The sequence below is a fragment of the Vigna unguiculata genome, chromosome 3 (genome assembly GCF_004118075.2).
Source record: "Vigna unguiculata cultivar IT97K-499-35 chromosome 3, ASM411807v1, whole genome shotgun sequence".
NCBI classification, from domain to species: Eukaryota; Viridiplantae; Streptophyta; class Magnoliopsida; order Fabales; family Fabaceae; genus Vigna; species Vigna unguiculata.
In genome coordinates this window covers 7611735-7632440 of record NC_040281.1, presented here as the reverse complement: position 1 = coordinate 7632440, position 20706 = coordinate 7611735, and the positions used below count along the sequence as shown (strand labels likewise).

Below are 20706 nucleotides of genomic sequence, written 5' to 3'. Positions count from 1 at the left end.
ATAATAAAACTTCATTTATTACAACTAATATTCCCAAAACGCGGGAAAATTAAAAACTTTTATTACTTTCATAATAAACCAAAATTCATAAGTATAAATAAGATTGTAATTATCCAAAAGTCCAAAATATTCATAATTACAATTTATTTGAAAACATAAAAAACTTCATAAAAGTTCTGATAAAAACTTCTCCCAAAACTAGCCCCGCTCCGTCTCTAGGCCTCACCAGATCCACCTGCAATAACATTTGCTTCCGTGTACCGCGTACACGATCATCGCCAAACACAAGCAGATAAGGTGAGCTAACATATTACACACATATATAAATATTGCATAGTTATATATATATATATATATATATATATATATATATATATCACACAATCACACCAATACTGCTACAGTAAAATCGCTTGGCGGGGAACACGTACCGCCAAGCGCTGCCTGCTTCCAAATCGCTTGGAAGGTATGATGAGTCGAACCTTTGCTCACATTCAATACTTAAATTTTGGGAATTTAATATTATTTTCGTGCTTAAAAAATGTATTTAGTTGCATACTATATTATTGAATATTATTGAGTTTACTATTGTAACAATAATCTAATTTAGGTCCTTAAGTGTAAATAATGAATATTTTAATTCATAAATTAAGTCCCAAAATAGGAATTTTGGAGAGAAATAGTTTAGGTACTGAATGCATCCCCAATTCTCATGTTTACACCCCTTTTTCCAATTGGAATATCTATTTCTAAAAAAAAACAGTTCTAGAGCTATCTGCACCCCTGTTTTCAGGTTTACACCCCCTTCTGTAATTTAATTTTAAATTTCTACTCTGTACCCCTCCTTTTTGTTAAGCTGCACCCCTAATGTCACTTAAGATCTAATATATCATATTTCGCCACGTGGCAACTTAATAAAATAACCCTTCACAATTTGTCATCATCAATCCTCCACTAATTCAAATCACCAATCAAAACTTGCCACCTCATTACTCTCTCTCTCCTTCACACAATCAAAACCCTAACCCTAATCAATCTCCTTCTTCTCTCTCTTCCGCACCAACCCACCGCAACCGCCACACTCCGCAGCCGCCACGACCACGTCCGACCACCACTGGCCCTGCCGGAAAGCCGTCGCCTGTCGCGCCCTCGTCGGAAACCCCGTCACCGCTGCTGCACCAGTGGACCGCGACATCTTCGTCTTTTCCGCGCGTCCCGCGGCCACCATCACGCACCACGCTCGGACCTGAACCTCCCGCGCCACAGTGAACCAGCCACCGCATCTCCTTCATCGCGCCTCCGTCGCGCCTCCTTCTTCTCCACTCGTCCCGCTGCCGGAATCCCCCATGGTCGCACCATTCGAGCTCGCCGGAACAGTCCAGCATCTCCGGCAAACCCCGCACCAACACTTCTCCATCCTCGCGCGTGAGCCGCCATACTCGACGTCGTCCATCACGCGAAACCCCACCGTCACACCTGCACTCGCGCCTCTTCCTCTCCTTCATCCCGAAACCACCACCGTCGCTCCACCGCCGGAAAACACAGTCCCTCCGTCTTCGTATCACGCCGGCATCATCAGGCCTGCACCATTCTCGCACACGTTCAGACCCACCATTGCTGCACCAGGTCTGCTCGCGAGATCTGCAGTGTCTAACTCAAAGCTCCGTGGTCGGAACCACCGTTGCAGCGGCACTCGCGGAACCTGCAGCAGCCACGACCACTCACGGAACCACCACCAAACCCTAATTACGGAAAGGAAATCTGATTTGGGAGAGAGACTGTTTGACACGTGGCAGCCTCTCATTGACAGTTAACGAGTTAGCACTGGTCAACTAATCAACTCTGGATAGGGGCAATCAAATAGATTATTTTTTTCATTATATCTGGCAGGTGGTTCTTCTATAGTAACCCTAAATTGCTTAAAAGAGGAAAGAATCGTCTGGCGGCAGTTCATCGCCGACCAGACAATTTCTGGAAATTTCCAGAACAATAAATAAAATAAAAGGAATAAAATATCAATCATGTTCATACCAATCAGAATTAAATTAATTGACGCATGAAATTATCCTATTTAGCATGTCATTCCAATTTAAATTAAAGGTACCGTATGGTTACTCTTTTTAGCATGTGAATCAATTAAAATAAGCGCGTAGAAGCTCCCATAACCTGAATTGCTTTGCCAAATTTGAAAATTGCAATCTTTCAAACCTCGCCACTCTAACAAAATTCGTGTCCTATTTTCTGAGTGCAATTTTAGCTTTGCAAAATCCTTCTCCTAACCTAATTTCTTGCCTTTCAAAGGTGCCTTACCAATAGGTAATTACCAAAAACAAAAAATTTTAAGTTTTTAATGGTAATGTTTATTATCATTCATTACTCCTTTATGGTCCCTTTTTCAGCCAACCTTTGCTACCCATGCATCTAGGTTTTCCTTCAACTCTTCACATTCAAGCCAAAACTAAGTTTGGCAAAAATAAAGTTTAATTTGAGTTCTCCAAAACTTAAACCCACAACCATGCCAATGATAAACCATCAAGCCAATTCATGTTTTTTGATATTTAATATAATTCTATGATTATATTATCACTCAACATGATCAAGCATATTATTAAAAATAATAATAAATTAAATAACACACAATTAACATACATATAAGACTTAAACTTGAACCCAAGTCCTTTCACACAACCAAGTACTCTCAACCATTTTAAATTAGTACTCTTCCGTTATATAAATCAATAGTTAATGCCTTAAAGACTCTCACTATCCGTATTTATTAATTAATTATTTATTTAATTATTTAATTTTCATGGATTTTACCGAAGATATTTGAATTTCTACTAATTTAACTAATTGAAATCCTTTAAAAAAATACTTGCATTCAAAATATTTTTTAGTTTTTCTATCCAAACAAAATATTTTATTATATAAAAATTTAATTTTTTTAAAAAAATAAATTATTTTATTAAAATACTTTATCCAAACACATTAATTCTATTATCATGGTTATTGATGCATTAACCTCCAAACTCAACACCTTCCGATAAAACTTCACTTTATTCTGTCAATGAATAAAACTTCTACAGGACCCATTAGAGTGTCAACAACTCCAAAAAGTCTTGGTTCCTGGCTTAAGTTTGAAAGGGTCCTGCACTGAAGTATTAAATGCAGTGATCAATCTTCACAGCTACTTCACGCAGACCTTTTATTTATACAATTTGTAATGGAATTTTATTCATCACCGACTTAATTACCTTCAATATACTAAACCTGGATCTGACCCGATCGGTTTGTGTTACCCCGGTCGGGTATCTTCAGTCGTTGGATGCGCCTCAATCTAACAATCCAAGAGGTGTGACGATTGACCTTCGTTGCTTATAGATAGGTGGCATTGGCATGTCATTTTCATCTTTCTTTTAACGGAGCTCTGCACATACTGATTAACTTCTATTTTAAGGTAATAATGTCTATAGTCGGTGTTTCTAGTCCGAAAGAGTCCTCTGGTCGGGGTTATGTTGATGTTGCATCGTAGTCATCACTGCTTGGGTCGTCTTCAGGGAGTCAAAGGGTCAACCGAATGGACTGTGCCATCCGTTAACACCAACACCACAAATGTGAATAATGTTGGCAATAAGGAAAAGACGTCGAAGGGTTCTGCGTAGAGTGCGATCAGTGGGGTCAAAATTGATGCGTCGACAAAGGAGATGAGCCGAACTTGCAAGAGATTATGGGTTATGTTTTGGGTGTAGGGATCAAGAGTCTACTAAAAGCCTCTTCGATCTCACTCCTTCTCTCCAAATCTCCTCTCCTCACTACTGCAATAACTTCTTCTCCAAGAAATCTACTCTTTTGCTTGATCGGCTGGGCTGACGATCGGGGTACCTGTCTAAAAGGCTCCGATGGCTTAAGTCAGCGAAAAGACCGATCGGTGTATCAGTGTAACTGCCGTAATAAATGCGAATTAAAGATCCTCACCAACCTTTGAGCCCTATTTATAGTTTTCGGTGTGGGCCTGTGATTAGAGTTCCTTAATCACGGCCCAATGACCCTCTAATCAAGATTACTGACTCGTTTAACGTTAATTAATCCGATTGGCTGGTGTTGTTTGACCGTGCGACTGATGGTCGCTTGACTGGGCTGGTTATATCCTGATTTTAACAAGTGAATAATTCGTGTATGGCTGATCGACCGATGGACGCATATAAAGCGCTACGCGAATCTTAAGAGACTGATCGACCGATCGACCCGATGGTTGGCCAAATGATTGTCCTTTATTAGGTTAAGGTGCTGTTTGTGTGGGGTCGATCGACCGATATTCCATTGCGGACTAGATCGTGATGAATATGCAGGCCGATCGACTGGTTCGTCTCAGAATGTCACTCGTTTGTGTTACCGATTGACCGGTGGCCCTGAACATGGTTTGATTGCGAGACCGATCGACCGATGGTTTCTTATGATGCAATGTGATTTATTTGTAGAACCGATTGACCGATGGTCCTATACAGTTCATTCGTTAGACTGTTCGACCGATGGTTATGTTTTATAGACGAGCTTTCCCAGCCTTGTCCGATGGACCTGAGGACTGGCCCTGACCGGTAGACCGATGGAACATATAGTACAGGTTATGACTGGATGCTCCATGATGTCCGCAAACATAACTCTTGGTATTGGTGGGGCGATGAGCTTGTGGATGTAGCCGTGCAGGTGTACATTCTTGAGGATAACATTGACTATTAGGTTTACTATTAACATGATATATTGTCAATTCCGACAGTTTGATTAGATCATAAATATTCTTTTATATCATAAATCAACATAATATATTGTTAATCTAATTAAGTAATTACTGTAATTATCATAACATAATATATTGTTAATTTAATTAAGTAATATATTACTCTGATTATCATGTTGGTATATCATAAATATGATAAATTTTTATTATCATTTATTTTATAATAGATTTCATAAGGTCCAAAATCCCTATTAATATACCTGGTATTTTCTCAAGGAAGACAATGACATTTTCTTACTCACTACTATACTCATAATTCTTAAAACTCTTTTACAATCTTGAGGGGATAATTTTTTAAATATGGATCTTCCCCTTTTAGATAATGAGGGATTCAATTCTAATCATAAGAGCATTCAAGTTAACACTAAGATCTTGTCACCTATCCAAAGATTCACGCTTCGAATCTCAATAAAAACATTATTCTTTTTTCTTAAAGCTCAATGTTTTTGTTAAATTGAAGTAACATCATCTCAAATTATCATGTGTCAAAATTTGACTCAACCCTTCCAAATCTATATCATTTTCTACACTATATCATCTTCTACACTAGAATTTTTCTATTCTTCAAATTTTGCATCAACCTCACTTTCAGCTATCAAATCCTATTTTTGGGTGCACGTATGAGTTCCTCTGTAATTTACCTCAATTGTTGTTGGGTCGTCGTAAACAATGGAAGAATAAGTAGTATTGAAACACAATCTAACTTGTATTGAAGCAAAGTCTGAAACAGCAACTACAAGAACTCTGAAATCTAGAAACTAAACCATCAAGAACTTGAACTGTGCAGAGAGAATTCTACAATTATCTAAGAAACTGAAAACTAAAACTGTGTTAACTGGAACCGTGCATCTATGAGTTCTGAAGCAAGTATTATATAGGACCAAATCTGAAGTTGAAACTAAAAACTTGTTGCAACAAGTCAGCATTACAATGATTACTCTAAGTTCAGATTAACTATACTAACTAACTAGACCAGCTACTCAGGTAGCATGTTTCCAAGTCAAGTGACCATTCCAGCTTTCAAGGCTTTAGCTGCAGTGAATGGTTATCTCTTAACTGAGCTATTTTATCCATTCCACTCCCTACCGGCAGCAGCAAGTGATGCTCCCTGGTTCAGCAGGTTTCAGGTCTCGAATTACAATTGATTTAGGTTGCTCAGTGCTTCTTCAAAGGCAAATGCAGGTTAGTCATCTTCACTGACAGGTGCAGGTTACTTTGCTCACTGATTTAGCTTCTTCAACCTTCAAAACTGCTAGTAGGAAGTTGCATTCATACTTGAAGTAATGATTGCTCCAAGCTAATCATGTACTGAGTAATAATTTCCTCAACTGGACCGAACTTTGCATTGCATACTTCATCACAGCACTGAAAATGAGCTCTCCAAACAGCAACCCTACACTGCACAAGAAACTTAAAATTCACACTGCACTGAAATTTCAAGCTCATATGTTCACTCTTCACTTTCAAAACTGAATTCAAACTCAATTTTTATTTTTCAGAAAGACTAAACACTGCAAAATTACATTTCTAAATCTACTTAATTCCACTCTATTTTACACATTTTCAGAAAATTAGCAATTTATTCAAGAAAATCTGAACTAAAACCAGGAAATAAAAGCAAACTAAATCTCAAGGAGACAAAATTAGCCTAGAAAAACTCTACAAAACCGAGACTCATCAATTATCATGCTAGTGATTAGTGAAGTAACTCAAAAGTAGGTTGGGGCGTTACAATGCTTCCATTACACTCAAATTTTCCAGAACAATGAGAGTGGAAGTTTACAAGGGAAAGACAACTGCAAGAGTTAAATAAGACACCAGAAGGGATAGCACAACCAAGATCCCTACCAAAATAAACAAAGGAAACGTAGAATGATTAAATCATAATTTATTGTACAACCAACCACACATTGCATTCACTGTACTTCAGGGGAAAAAATAGGCTCCCTTAGTATACTGATCAAAATGTTGAGGATTGCTCATGAAGCTTGCTAGTCTATGATTATCTGCAAACCCTTTATACTTATTCCACCAAGTCATGTAACTGCTTTTCTTCAGGAAAATTTCTGGTGATACTTCGTACTTTTTGAGTGATTCATAAACATAGTTCTCAAATTCAAGCAACTTCCCTTTTGCCTTTTCATTCTCTTTCAAATTCTCCCACTGTCCACACAAAAGGAGAGCCTCTTCAAGCTTTGCCCAAAAGCAAGAATCAGATGTTAAAATCCATTCCACATTCCTTCTAGTTTTGCCATATGAATCACCTTTTTCTTTCTTATCTTCTTTCAGCCACTTCTCCAACACTGCATAATGTCTAGACCTTCCTTCAGCCTCATAGTCCTTAAGACCAATTGCATAGTATTCAGCAATGGCTAGGGGCTCAACCATTCTCCTGTAGTTAGTTCCAGCAAAAAGCCAGGGAGTACTAAAAGCTGCAGCTTCTGTCTGAGGTTTCAGCTCTGCCTCTTCAACAATGTCCCTCCAGTAGTTGCTGAGGCTTTTCTGCCACTGAACAGCATCTATGTCAATTGTTGAGACAGCATTTTTGAAGCAGTCATAGTAACCAATACCTAGACTTTTACAATGCTTCTTGTACCATTCAAGTTTTGCCATGTGTATCTTCATCCAATTCAATTTCTTGGATGGATCAAATTTCACCTTCTTTTGGAACATGAATTTATTCTCCAGTCTTTCCAACTTTGTTGCCAAAGCATTTATATCAATGTTCTGGTGTTGTAGCTCCTGTAAAATCAAATTCAGATAAGGTATTATGAAAAAATTTACTCACCAAATTCTGGTCAAGTTACACACAAGACTACAAGATTTAGTGAGCATACATATGCAGAATCATAGACATTGTTCTCTAATCAAATTTGGAATTTCAAGTCTGTAATGAAATATTTCATTCATCATATATTATCAAGTTGAAACTCTTAATTTAATAAGAAAACGGCACTCATAGTATCGCTTATAAGTTCTGTTCTTACTTTAAATGCAAGCGGCTTAGAACTTAAAAGATATTCAGCTACCTGCAGATCTGATGTCAATTCTAGTGCTGCACACAACAACAAATAGATACTTGCATTCAGTGAAGTAGAATTTGTCAAGTTCAGGCCCCGTGGGGTAAAGTCCTTGCAAATTGCTTTACGATTGAGATTTTCCACAAGTTTTCCATAATCTACTACTTCAAAACCTTGACTTTGATCATTGATAGAGCTCACAAGAAGTAGTTCAAAAACAGATTCGGGGTTCTCCAAACAAGTAGAACCTGAACCAGAACAGAAGAGAAATGTCCCAAAAGGCACGTAATCAACTGGGTGGGGATTAAAATTCCTTAGAAGTGAGTCTTTGTAAGAGACAACATGTAGAAAGCAAGAACTCCATGTAGAACTTCGTGATATGGCTTCCTGCAACTTTTTGTCACCAATAAGGGGAGAACCAAAGGTGATGCAGAGAGGACGTTTCTTTCCTGAATCAATGCTCTCTAAAAGCAACATAGTAAAGAGAGAAGCAATTGCTCCTCCAATACCATGTCCAGTAACAATCAATGGATGGGAGCTATTAATCTGCAACAGTAATACCATTGTTACAAGGGCTCAGACAGGAAGAAAATAAATTCTAAGGAAATTAAAGAAACAAAGTGCGTCTGATTTCAACTTTCAAAAATTATTTTTAGTTTTCAAAAAAAGTAAAGATGACAGAACAAAAAGTCCATGACTCACCCCTAATGACTCACTCTTGAGCTGGGACTATAAATCAGAAGAAGAGGATACACTTCCCCTTCAGTTTTTCTGTTTTTAAAACACTTGTCCCGGAAACAAATTTCAAAACTTGATACATTTCTGTTTTTAACAGTTGAATATAGACAAAATAAGGTTTGAGATTCTTGTGCAGAAAATACATTGTATTTATAATAAAGAAAATATGGGCTAAGCCCAAAATACATATGAAGACTAATAACAGTAGAAATAGAAAATAAGATATTAATGATATCTTAAAAAAACCAAAGGTAAGATGAAAATCAATCCAACCCTTAAACTCCACACGTCACTTGAACTATGTTACAACCATGAATTGTAATATAATTGAAAATTGTCAAATTTTGTAATAATTACTTCAAAATGTCGTTGTATTAGTAAATGATTAAGTAAAATTAAACTCATCTCTACTTATAGTGATCCTATCCGACTCATACAGAATTGTCTCGGGCAGAGGAGGTTATCCATGATCTTTACCAAAAATGCCTCTCTAGACTTGTAGCACAAATTTTGTCATGCGGGCCACACAAGAAATTCAATATCTCAATCAATCTATTGGGTTTCAGATTGCAATTTTTCAAATAGAAACCAAAAAAATAATGAAAGGGGAAGGAAAAGATGTACCTTGGACTTCAACTCATCAAGCTCGTCAAGATTGTCAATGAATAGCGAAACTGCAGACTCATTAACAGAGAACTCTGGAATTTTCTTGGTACATAGAAACTCAAAGCAGTGGAAATTATTCTTCTCCTTGAGATCAGAAGAAGAAACCAATTCCTGATGAAGATCAAAATCATTGTTGACCTCAAACACCACAACCGTCCAATCCGATTTTTCACAAACTTTCCAGAACAATCCGTTCCCCACACGGGGAACCACATCTTCATCACATGAGGAGATAGCATCCCATGTTTTTAGAAGAAGACCAGAGCTTGCCACAAAGTGTGCTTGCACAATTCCACTTGTAAATCTGCAATCACAAGAAGTTCACAACACAGTTAATCAGATACAAAAAAACAAACATGTTGGTTACGAGAGACTCTAATCAGTGAATTCTAAGCCTAACTCAACCTTAAAAAAAAAGGCTCGTATGAGGTATATTTTTTCTTTTAGTTTTTACTTTTTATTTATTTATTTGTTTCTTGTTTTTTTTCTAGTATCATAGCCAAGGTTTAGTGTCTATACTAACAAGATTTGATGCTTGTTGGGTCTATTGTTCCACTCATTATTCAGACACTATTAGACCAGTCATTCATGTCTAGTCTCACGTTCATGATATATATCTCTTAGCGGCACGAAAGGATGTGTTCGAGATCTCACATCAACTAGAGATAAAGTAAGTTTATAGTATATTAGAGGATGCAAACCTCACCTTACAAGCCAGTTTGTAAGATTGAGTTAGGATTAAAGTCCACTTAACAAATTCAATTCAAGTGTTTCAAGTTTATGACTTTTGAAACAAAAAACAAAACCCAAGAAACAAATTTGAGTGTAAGAAGAGTTAAGTTGTGACATACGATAGAGTAAGGTTCATGGTGGTTGTGTGAGTGAGAAAGTTGAAAGGAGGTATGAGGGGCGTCAAGAAGAGGAGAATTGAGTTCAAGATGAATGAAAATTGTGAAGTTTAAAAGAAATTGAATAGCCAAAACTGTGTGGAAGATCCATTGCAAGCAACGAAGTAGAGTTTAGCAAGTCAACAAAGAAGCGCATTAACATTAGCATATACCACAAATAAGTCTGAGCGAGATTTTCTCATACATGAGTTACGCTTAAAGTCCACTACTTAACATATTCAATTCAAGTGTTTCAAGTTTATGACTTTTGAAACAAAAAATAAAAACCCAATAAACAAAGAGTTAAGTTGTGACATACGATTGAGTAAAGTTCATGGTGGTTTTGGAGTGAGAAAGTTGAAAGGAGGTATGAGAGGTGTAAAGAGAAGAGAAATTAGTTCAAGATGAATGAAAATTGCGAGGTTTAAAAGAAAGTGAATAGTGGAAACTGTGTAGAAGATCCATTGCAAGCAAAGAAGTAGAGTTTAACAAGTCAACAAAACAGCACGTTAACATTAACATATACCACAAATAAGTTTGAGAGAAATTTTCTTGGACATGAGTTAGGCTTAAAGTCCACTTCTTAACATATTCAATTCAAGTGTGTTCCAAGTTTATGACTTTTGAAACAAAAAACAAAACCTAATAAACAAAATTGAGTGTAAGGTGGTTGTGTGAGTGAGAAAGTTGAAAGGAGGTATGAGAAGTGTAAAGAAGAGGAGAATTGAGTTCAAGATGAATGAAAATTGCAAAATTTAAAAGAAAGTGAACAGTGAAAACGGTGTGGAAGATCCATAACAAGCAAAGAACTAGAGTTTAGCAGGGCAACAAATAAGCATGCCAACATTAGCATATACCACAAATAACTGAGGGAGATTTTCTTGACATGTCATGTGTTCACACATTCGATTGTTTTATAACCTATTTTAACATATTTGATATTGAAATGAATTCCCATCTTTTTTTATAACGAAGTTGAATACTTATTACCATCACTTTAGATAGTGTAAAAATACTATTTTTCGGTAAAACTAGAAAATATCTTCTTTATATACTTTGGGTATAAACATTAGACTGGTGCCGATAAAAAAAAGTATAAAAATTAGACTGCCAAGGTTAGTACGGTAAGAATAGCAAATAAATATATTAATAGAAACCCGTTTTAATTTATGCATTTAGAAGGAAGTTTACGCATTGTGTTATGACTGTTATAATAAATACTATCAAACTTACAACACTAATTCATAATCATTCATTTATTTATATATTATAATTTAGTTATATTTCTTATATATAATAATTTAATTATATTTCTAGTTAATGTTCAACATTATTCATTATTCATCATCTAACGGCTTGAAGTTTTGTATGATTAATCCTTGAAACAGTACATGCTATCTGCACGATATCCTTCCTTTCAAGTTTCATTGTAGTCTTTTAATGTTCTAGATGGACCTTTTTGTCACAGTCAAATCAAATGGAGATTATATAAGTTTATCCTACAAAAAATATTAATTAAACGCGTTTAATAACAAGAGAAAGCCAAATGAATACAGAGCTTTTAACTAACCTCTGATACTTAGCTCCAACAATGTCCTTCTGCTCATATTTTATCGAGGAAAATCTATCTGAAACCTGTTCACTCTTTGTACGTATCATTTTCACAGCTTCGGGGTGAAGACTTGTTCCTTCACGACCCTGTTAATTGTCATTTCAAAAATAAAAACCAGAATACTCCTTTATTCAATATGCCATGTTCATGAAATTTCATTTTCAAGACTACGAAACGTCTTCAGTTCAGGACACAACTTCACTTAACAATATTTGATGTCTATACATGAATCAAACTAGGTGTGTAAATATCACATAGTCTTGGGTTGAATAAGCTGTATTTTAGTACATAACCTAAACCTTAATTGGATTGATTCAAAGTAGAGGTATTCATGGATGGGTTTGGATCAAAACTGAAATATTAAATTTTCATTGGTTTAGATTAATTATATCATAAAGTCAATGCATAATAAATGACAGTAAAGAAATCTGTATAATTGGGTATTTTGAGTTCAGAAATTTGCAAATCAGAAAATCAATACTAAAACAATCATCATCCAATTGAGTTAGTTTGATCTGTTGGATCTAAAGGTTCCAACAAATTTAATTAATTTGAATTTTTGGATTAACCTGTATACCTCTCTCTAATTCAAATTGACAGTGTTGACCAACTAAAATAATAACACATCTTTAAACAATTTAAAAAGGAAAACAGTAACTAATTTTTTTGAGTATTATTAGGAGCTTCAAATCCATATAAGAATCACTTTTAAATATGACTCGTGAGAACAACTCCAAGGACATTTTGGCAATTGCCTTAGACATCAAATTATCTAAAGCCTAAAAAGATTTAGATTTTCTTAAAAAGTATTTTAATTTGTATTACTGGGTTCTAAACTTTATTATTATAAATTATATATATATATATTACCTTTTTTTTTTTTTGTTATTATGAGTAGTTTGAAAACTGAATTAATCGAACAATCGATAACTTTGGACTGGAAAGAATATTGTTTAAAGTTGAAAGACTTTCAAGTCCTACTTGGTACTATAATATTGAAAACATTGATTTATTTTTAAACTAAAGATATTGGATTGGAATAAGAATGGACAAAAGGAGTTAATATTTCACTAAAAATGTTAATCATTTAAAAAAATTGGATTTGCCTTTCAAATTTAAATAAATGGTTTTAATATCAATTAATTAATTTTATAAAATAATAAAAAAAATTTAACCAAAATATAATATTATCAAATATTCGATATTAAAATAATGCTTTCTTGTTTCTTCAATATTAAATATTTATTTCTTTAATATTAAATATTTAGAAAGAAATTGTAATTGTATACATTTAAAATTAGAGTATCATGTAAAATTTCATGATATCCACAACATTTGTTAAATTTGCAAACGTTAATCAAACAAAGTTGATAAAATTTAAAAATATTTTTAAAAATTATAAAAAAGAAACATATATTAAAATTTAAAAATATTTTAAATTGTCTATTTACTCTCATTCTTTAAATTCCAATGAAGTCTCGGTTTTTAAACACCAATAAAAATTATAATACACACTTGAATGAAATCACACAAAAAACAAAGATTAAACTAATAATAATTGAAATTTAGCATATATTTTTCATTTTTTAAACTTCAATATATATTGAATGATGATAAACAAGATTCATGACAATATTATATTATAGTAAATAAATTTTTTAATACAATTGTAGTGATAGAATTACATGTATGATAATGAATTAGAAAATAAAAATAATTATATAAAAAATATCAAAACAATATTCAACATATAAATGTAAACAATAAATAAAAATATTAAAAAGAAGTAAAAGTAATCAAATAAGTGTCTTAGCAACAAAATCACACAAAGAAAAACAAATGTACAATTAAGGTTATGATAAAAATGAAAAATACCTTAAAAAAAAAAAACTTGTCAGATATCAAATTAATCAAACTATTGAAAGATAATCAAAATTGTTTTATCAAAACAAAAAAGTTCTTCAAATGAAAAAAAAATAAAAAAGATATTTTTTTTACATTTATCAATAAATTAAGTATTTATGCTATTGAACACTTAAATTAATAATTAACATTTTGATGTGAAAAAAAAATAAAAATATTAAAAATGAGTAAAAATATTTAAATATAAAACATAAAAAATATTTACAAATATTTACTATACAAAAATAAGTTTTCTGTAGTGCCTTGAGGTGAGCATCGAAGAGAGTGGAGGTGTGCAGGGTGGATCTGGAGGTGGGGGAACATGGGCTAGTACAAAAGTTGAAGAAGAAAGTAAGACGGTTATTTCATCAAATCTATGAGGGTGCAGGAAGAAACTGTCCACCTTTCAACATTGAGTCTATCTACTTGGCCTTAGTTTAAAACTAAAAGGCTACTAGAAAGAATAATCGAAAAAACAAATCAGCTCCACACCTTTCGCCAATGAGCTTATCAGCACAAGATCTAACATAAAATCTCAGGTTTATCAAACATGCCTTTATTATACGAGAAAACCAACTCATTCATACAAGAACGAAAACAAAAAGCAAAATCAATCACTAATCATAAGAAAGAAATCTCAAACCTGCTTTATTTTCCTTTCTGACAACGGTTGTTGTCCTATTGTTGGCTCAATATCGGCTTTCTGCGTTTGGGCTTCACCTTCAGAACTACCCAATAATGAAACTGAGGTTGAAGGGGACAAAAGAGGTCTTTCCAAATGTATATTCATCGTCATCAACTCGGTAGAACTTGAAACTCCCTGAAAGGAAGATATTTAAGTAATTAAATACAAAACATGAAGTTCAGAGGGTATGATCACAGTAGTAAAATTAATTATGGTAGATTTATACCCCGAGATTGTAGCTTGATGGATAGAAAGATAAATATGAATAATTAAGTTCAAGCAAACAAAAAATTTGCCACAGTTCAACAAGCACCAAGAAGGATGGCTGTGAAGTTAATTTTGTTTATTCATAAAAAAAAAATTAACTTAATTGCACTTTTGGTTTTTCCAGTTTAGTGTGCGAATGATTTTGATTGCTATAGTTTGAATTGCTCCGTGTTATCCGTACATTTGAAAATTGAGTAATTTTGGTCCTCCTGGCTTTAATGGCTTGATTTTGATCCGCTCATTTAAAAGATAGTCTTGCTATTAATATACCCAATTTTAACAAATGTGGTGATGCGAGAAATTCGTATAAGCATTTATCTAAGTGACATTAAATATTTATTTTTACAAACTAAATCATTTAATTTCAAATATTAAATAAATTATGAATTATGTATATGTTCCGTTTGGTAGAGAGAGAAAAGATAGGAACAAAATGAATGAAAAAAGAAATTATTTGAATGAACTCAAACGGGAAGATTTTGTAAGATCCAAACTTTAATCTTATAACTCTATGTATGAGCTTCAATAAAGATGTTCCGAGTCTGGGAAGATTCCAACACATCTACAACATCATGAAATTTGAAGAAAGAGGATAAGTAAAAATTACCTGATATATTGTACCGTGATATTCATTTAGTTGAGTCTCTTGATGTGCAGCTAGTAGGTTCATCATGTCAGCCTCGACATTAATTGGTTTAAAAAATTGCTCAAAGATTTTGGGTCGACCACCATAACCCCACTCTGAGACACTCCATTCCAATGCTTCCCACCACATGCTTTCTCCTTTGATGAACTTCAAATATTCCCATGGCAACTCCGATCTCGAAAGACTTTGGAGTTTTGGGCAACAATAGAAAATCATTTCTTCTAAAACATGATCAACACGCAGGCCATTAAAAATGTTGACCAAGTTGGGAAGATAAAGAAGCGATATCACTCTCAACTTAGGGAGGGAAAACGCTGATCTACGTTCTTCTGGTGAGTCATGACTTATTAGGGTGGTTACTTTTTGACAGTCTTCAACACTAATCTCTTCCAAAAAGGGGAGGCTGATCAAAGTACGCAAGGTGAAGATAGTAGTTAACATGGGACAAGTACGTAACACTATATACTTTAAGTACGAAAAGGGAGTACAATCTTGACAAATGCTTCTCAAATTCTTCATATAAAATACAATTAAGAACTCCAACATTAGAGAAACAGGTTCATCATGTGAATTACCTCCATCGACAATTGTTTCCATTTCATTACATTCCGCCAATATGCAAACTTTCAACCCGCGTACGTTGCTCAAATTGAAATCCGAGAGACTCTTGATGGTCATATGTCGATCAAGGTACAAGGCTTTGAAGCGTCCAAGATTCATGTCTACTCCATTGGGAATATTTACACCATTAACAAACTTCATGCTGTAGTCAAAATGTTTGAATTTTGTCTCTAGTTCAGGTGTTACACGGGATATTAGACGCCGCATGTGATGACCAACAACCAATCGGAAATCGAGAGATTTTTTGGCGGGTATGAGTTCCAAGAGATCAGCCTTTGGGACATATATGCTCACCGTCTTCAACTTCTCTAGTCCCAAAATTTCCACCAAGACACTATTGACGTTCTCGCTCCATTGCTCATCTTCAGGGTCGACGTCAAGGCTTAGATAATTCAACTGAGTAAGATTTGATATCACTCCAGGAGGAATTATCATTGTGTCAGAAATCTGTTTGCCTTTTTTACCACGACTAAGTACACGATGGTATGCATCAAAGCATAGGACTAAGCGTTGCAGGTTGATCAATTCTCGAATGTCTTTTGGCAAATGGGTTATCAAAGTCCCGTCAAGATCAAGCTCTTCGAGATTCTTCAGCTGAAAAATTTGCGGGGATATTTCCATTAAGAGATCACAACCTTTAAGATATAATTTTTTAAGTTGTATCAATTTGGTTAGAGAAGGTGGCAAATCCCTTATACTAGTGTAGGATAAGTCCAAATGTTGAAGTAGAGGCATGTGGTCGAAAAATGAATCAGGGATATCCAATAAATCGGCATTGCCCGGCAACAAGAGCACTTTGAGTTTAGGGCAGTCTGGTGATTGGGGTAGTTCACATATTTTATCGTCAATCAATTCAATCTGCACAAGTTTATGCCATTGTCCAATGTAAGGTGGCTCCGTCAATCCTAATGATTTTGATTTGCGTAATGATTTAATTATATCGTAGGTTTCTATTGGCAAATAGACGACTCCACTTTCAAATTTCAACAAGACAAAACAGTCTAGAAGTTCCTCGATGTAATATTGCAACTGTCTTTTGTATTCAACAACCTCTTCTGCGTATCGTAATACATTAGCCCAATAAGAAACCAAGATATCATCTCTCACCCCAATTTTAATGTTGGGAACAGGTAAACTGAGTTGGAGGTAAAACTTTAGTTCATCATCGAGGTCTTCCCAAATAATATTTACAAATGCATTGACTATGACTCTGCTGATGCCAATTCTGTCACAATCTTGATAATCATAGAAAGGATTCGGACGGCTTAATTTGTCAAGTACAAGCTCCCAGTATTTATCATCTTTCACATACCTAAGATGTCTTGCCACAAGGACAATGGCAAGAAGATGACCATGGCTTTTCTTGACAATTTCCACTGCTATTTTCTGAATGGTCATCGATGAACCCACAGTGTTACAGCTGATACAACTTCCCGAATAGGTATTGAAGAGTTTCCAAGGCAACAGATGATCCTGGGTCCAAATATTCAAATCCATTGTGCATGCAATTCCAAAGCCATCATCCTTCACCTCTTGTGTTGAAGACTCAGTTGTTATCAACACCACTATCCCAGGTGGAAATTGCACTTTTTGGAGGTCCAGCTCCCTGTTGCTATCTGCATTCACTACAATCACCAACAGCCTATTGCTCCTCTCCTTTTCGTCAGTGTCTAGTGTAGTTAGCATGTCATCACCTTCTGCCATAGAAATACTTACCATGATCTTATTGATTTCTTCTTGAACTTGAACCTCCGAATCAGTCTCACGTGTCAAGGCATTGATCCATACGGCCTTGAAAAATTCTTTGCCAATTCCAAACATGTTGTGTTTATCTTCCAAGGCTGTCACTATTTTGTTCACTACAGATTCCTTTTCAGCCGAGTTTCTGGTCAACAATCTGATATAGCGCGCATAGTAATCTCCAGAAAACAAAGTTTGAATTAGTTGATTAACTGCGAGATCAACAATTAGGGGGAGTAGGCCTTCTGGTATTACATCATTATGGCGGTTGAAGATGGATGTCTCACCGCTTTCTATTTCAGCCCTTATTTCCACTGGCACGAATCCTTCCATGCATCTCAGTGCCTTCTCAGTAAGTAGACTCCATGGTTTAGAATAACCACCAGTGGAAAATAACTCAGCTTTCCATTCTGGAAATGCACTAATCCAGGATCTTAATACACCGTCCTCTTCTAACATCACTGGATAAGTCAACATGAGGCTGATAAAATCCCTTAATCGAACCAAACCTCGCAGCTCCTTGTATGAAACTTCATCTCCATCTTTATATTGAACAATATCTTCAAATTTTCCATATCTACTGTATATTGTTTCATTTTCAGGAGTTGAAAATTCAGGACACAAAATATTTATTTCATGTTGAACAAATTCAAAACCTCCATGTCCTGTCCTGAAAATATAAAAAAAAAAAATGCAGAATGCCAAATTATCACCCAAGAGAAGCAAACCCTAATGTAGTTGTACAGTAGAAGAGAATAAAGAGTAGTTTTGAATTTTCAAATAGTAACTCCATCAAAAAATTTATAAACATGATTGACTAAGAAATGATGAAAAACATATACAAAATAAAGTAAAACATGACTTACGCATTTTCCAGATGCAAACCCAGGGAACATACTCGTTTGAGAGCTTTTCTCCATGTCTGCACTTCTTCCATCCTCTGCTTATGTTCCCTGAATCTTTCTTCGTGTTTAGAAAAGGCTTTCCCATAACATCCATCCTGAGATAGCACCTCAGATTCATGGACACCATAAAAAATAGACAGAACGGACCTTGGAGAAGATTCAACGCCGTTGATGATCGCCACTAGTTCACGCAAACAGCAAATCGAGGACGCGTAGTTCTTGGAAAGGACCACGATGAAAAAGCGAGAGTGCTCAATCGCTTGAAACAGGTCGAATGTTCTGGATTCACCTTTAACCAAGACTTGGATGCCTTTTCTTCTGAGAGGATCAAGAACAAGACCTGTGATGTCGTGGCGTGTGTCTTCATAGTTGAAACTCACAAACACTGGAGAAGCTATTGCCATTGCAAAAGTAGAAATAGTGTAGATTTGACGTTTCTTATGGTAGAATCGAAAGTGAGAAGGGTTCATTCAATTACACTTATTTTAATCTTCTTCGGTCGTCTCAATTATTGAGTATAATTATTCGACTTTTATTAAAGAGTTTAAGCACTAAGGTGTGTTTTTGTGGATAATGATTATAGGGAGAGGACGAAGTGACATTAATGATGTTATTTTGGAAAAAAATTCTTCCATATTATTTGACGACTATTTAATAATTTTTATAAAGATAAAATAATTTTAATAAGATTTAATTTTTATATTTTTAAAAGAAAGAGAAAGTGAATAGTAATAAAGGGACAGTATTAAATGGTACTAAAAATATGTGGTGTTAAAAATATCAGTGTCATATTCTTTTTTATAGATTTAGAGATGATAATAGAGTGAATTTCAGAGTAATTTTTGTGAAAATTTGTGAAAAATTTGATTGATGTGACTAAAAAAATTAAATTTAATAAATGAAAATGTAGAATGACTTGTTGTTGATGTTAAAAGGTATAATAAAATAATATTTAGATGAATTGTAAATATTTTTTATTTTTTTATGATGAATAAAATTATTAAAAATAATTATTAATTGAAATAAATAAAAATTATAATACAATTCATATAAAAAATTTAATATTTTGATGCATGAAGTTGGAATTTTTGAATAAGATGGGTTATTTTTAGATGATATATTTAAAGTTATAATAGAAAGTGGAACATGTTCCAAAATAACCAAAACCGGTTCCATTCTACACTTCCAAACTATTAGATTTGGTTCCAAAAGTCCTTGGAACTGATTCCGTATTTGCCTCCATGCACCATTGACGTTCTGCATCTTCATTTTCTTCTTCTTTGCATCACACACCCCACCTTTCATGTTTTATCCATGTTGGTTGCACCATACAGCCACCATCATGATGGTCTTTTTTGAGGATAGTTCAGTAAAATCTCATCATTTACCTGCAAATCTCTTCATGGAAACACGAGATGGGAAAAAGGGTCTTTTATCACAGTTTCGCGCTTTCACTCTCCTCTAAATACGCACAAAAGAACACAATCAATCAATACTAACCATTGCTCGCAGTTATTCATCCACACAAACAAACATGGTATAAAAGTTAGATAAAATTCAATTTTAATTTTTATAAAATTAAGCTAATATTTATTAATTCTTGGATGATTTCTTCAACCTTTAATTATCATAAAGTGATTAAAAAAAGAAAAAAAGTTATAAAATATAACTTTAAAAAATTATTAAATATTTTATGATAAAAAGCTACCAAATAAAAAATGTTATAATTTTTATAATTAGTATTATATTCATCATTTTAATTTATTTTATATTATTAAATTATTAAATAAATGACATAATTTAATGCTTAAAAATCATATTATAATTTGTTATTATATTTTAATATATTATGAATAAAATTCAGTCATAAAACAACGTTAAAAATAGATTCTCATATATATATACTTACCCATTATTAATTAACCTGAAAATGCATAATATGTTAAGCAACTTGACTCGCTTTTTTTATTGTCAATTTAAAATAAGGTTTAAATAACTTTTTGTACCTCGTTTTTTTAGTGTTTGTTGTGGATGGTCGTCATTTTTGACAGAATGTTTATAATAGTTCTCATTTTTACCGAATGTTTAGAATGGTCATCATTTTCGCAATTCCTATTTTATTTGGTCCTTTTGTGTTACGCCGTTTAAATCATTAACAAAATATTGTACATGTGGCACGTAACACACCCTAATACAAACCGTGTCACTTGTACAATTATTTG

At 34.2% G+C, this 20706-nt stretch overlaps 1 protein-coding gene across 1 annotated transcript; it reads right to left on the bottom strand.

Moving 5' to 3' along the window:
- Nucleotides 1-5687: 5687 nt before the first annotated feature.
- LOC114178794 lies at nt 5688-18966 on the bottom strand. Its single transcript, XM_028064884.1, has 7 exons — nt 18446-18966; nt 15180-18249; nt 14264-14440; nt 11677-11804; nt 9178-9523; nt 7825-8361; nt 5688-7537 (listed from the first exon to the last, which is right to left on the bottom strand). The coding sequence occupies exons 1-7, from the start codon at nt 18952-18954 to the stop codon at nt 6722-6724; spliced, it is 5583 nt and encodes a 1860-aa protein (XP_027920685.1). The 5' UTR covers nt 18955-18966; the 3' UTR covers nt 5688-6721.
- Nucleotides 18967-20706: the final 1740 nt, after the last annotated feature.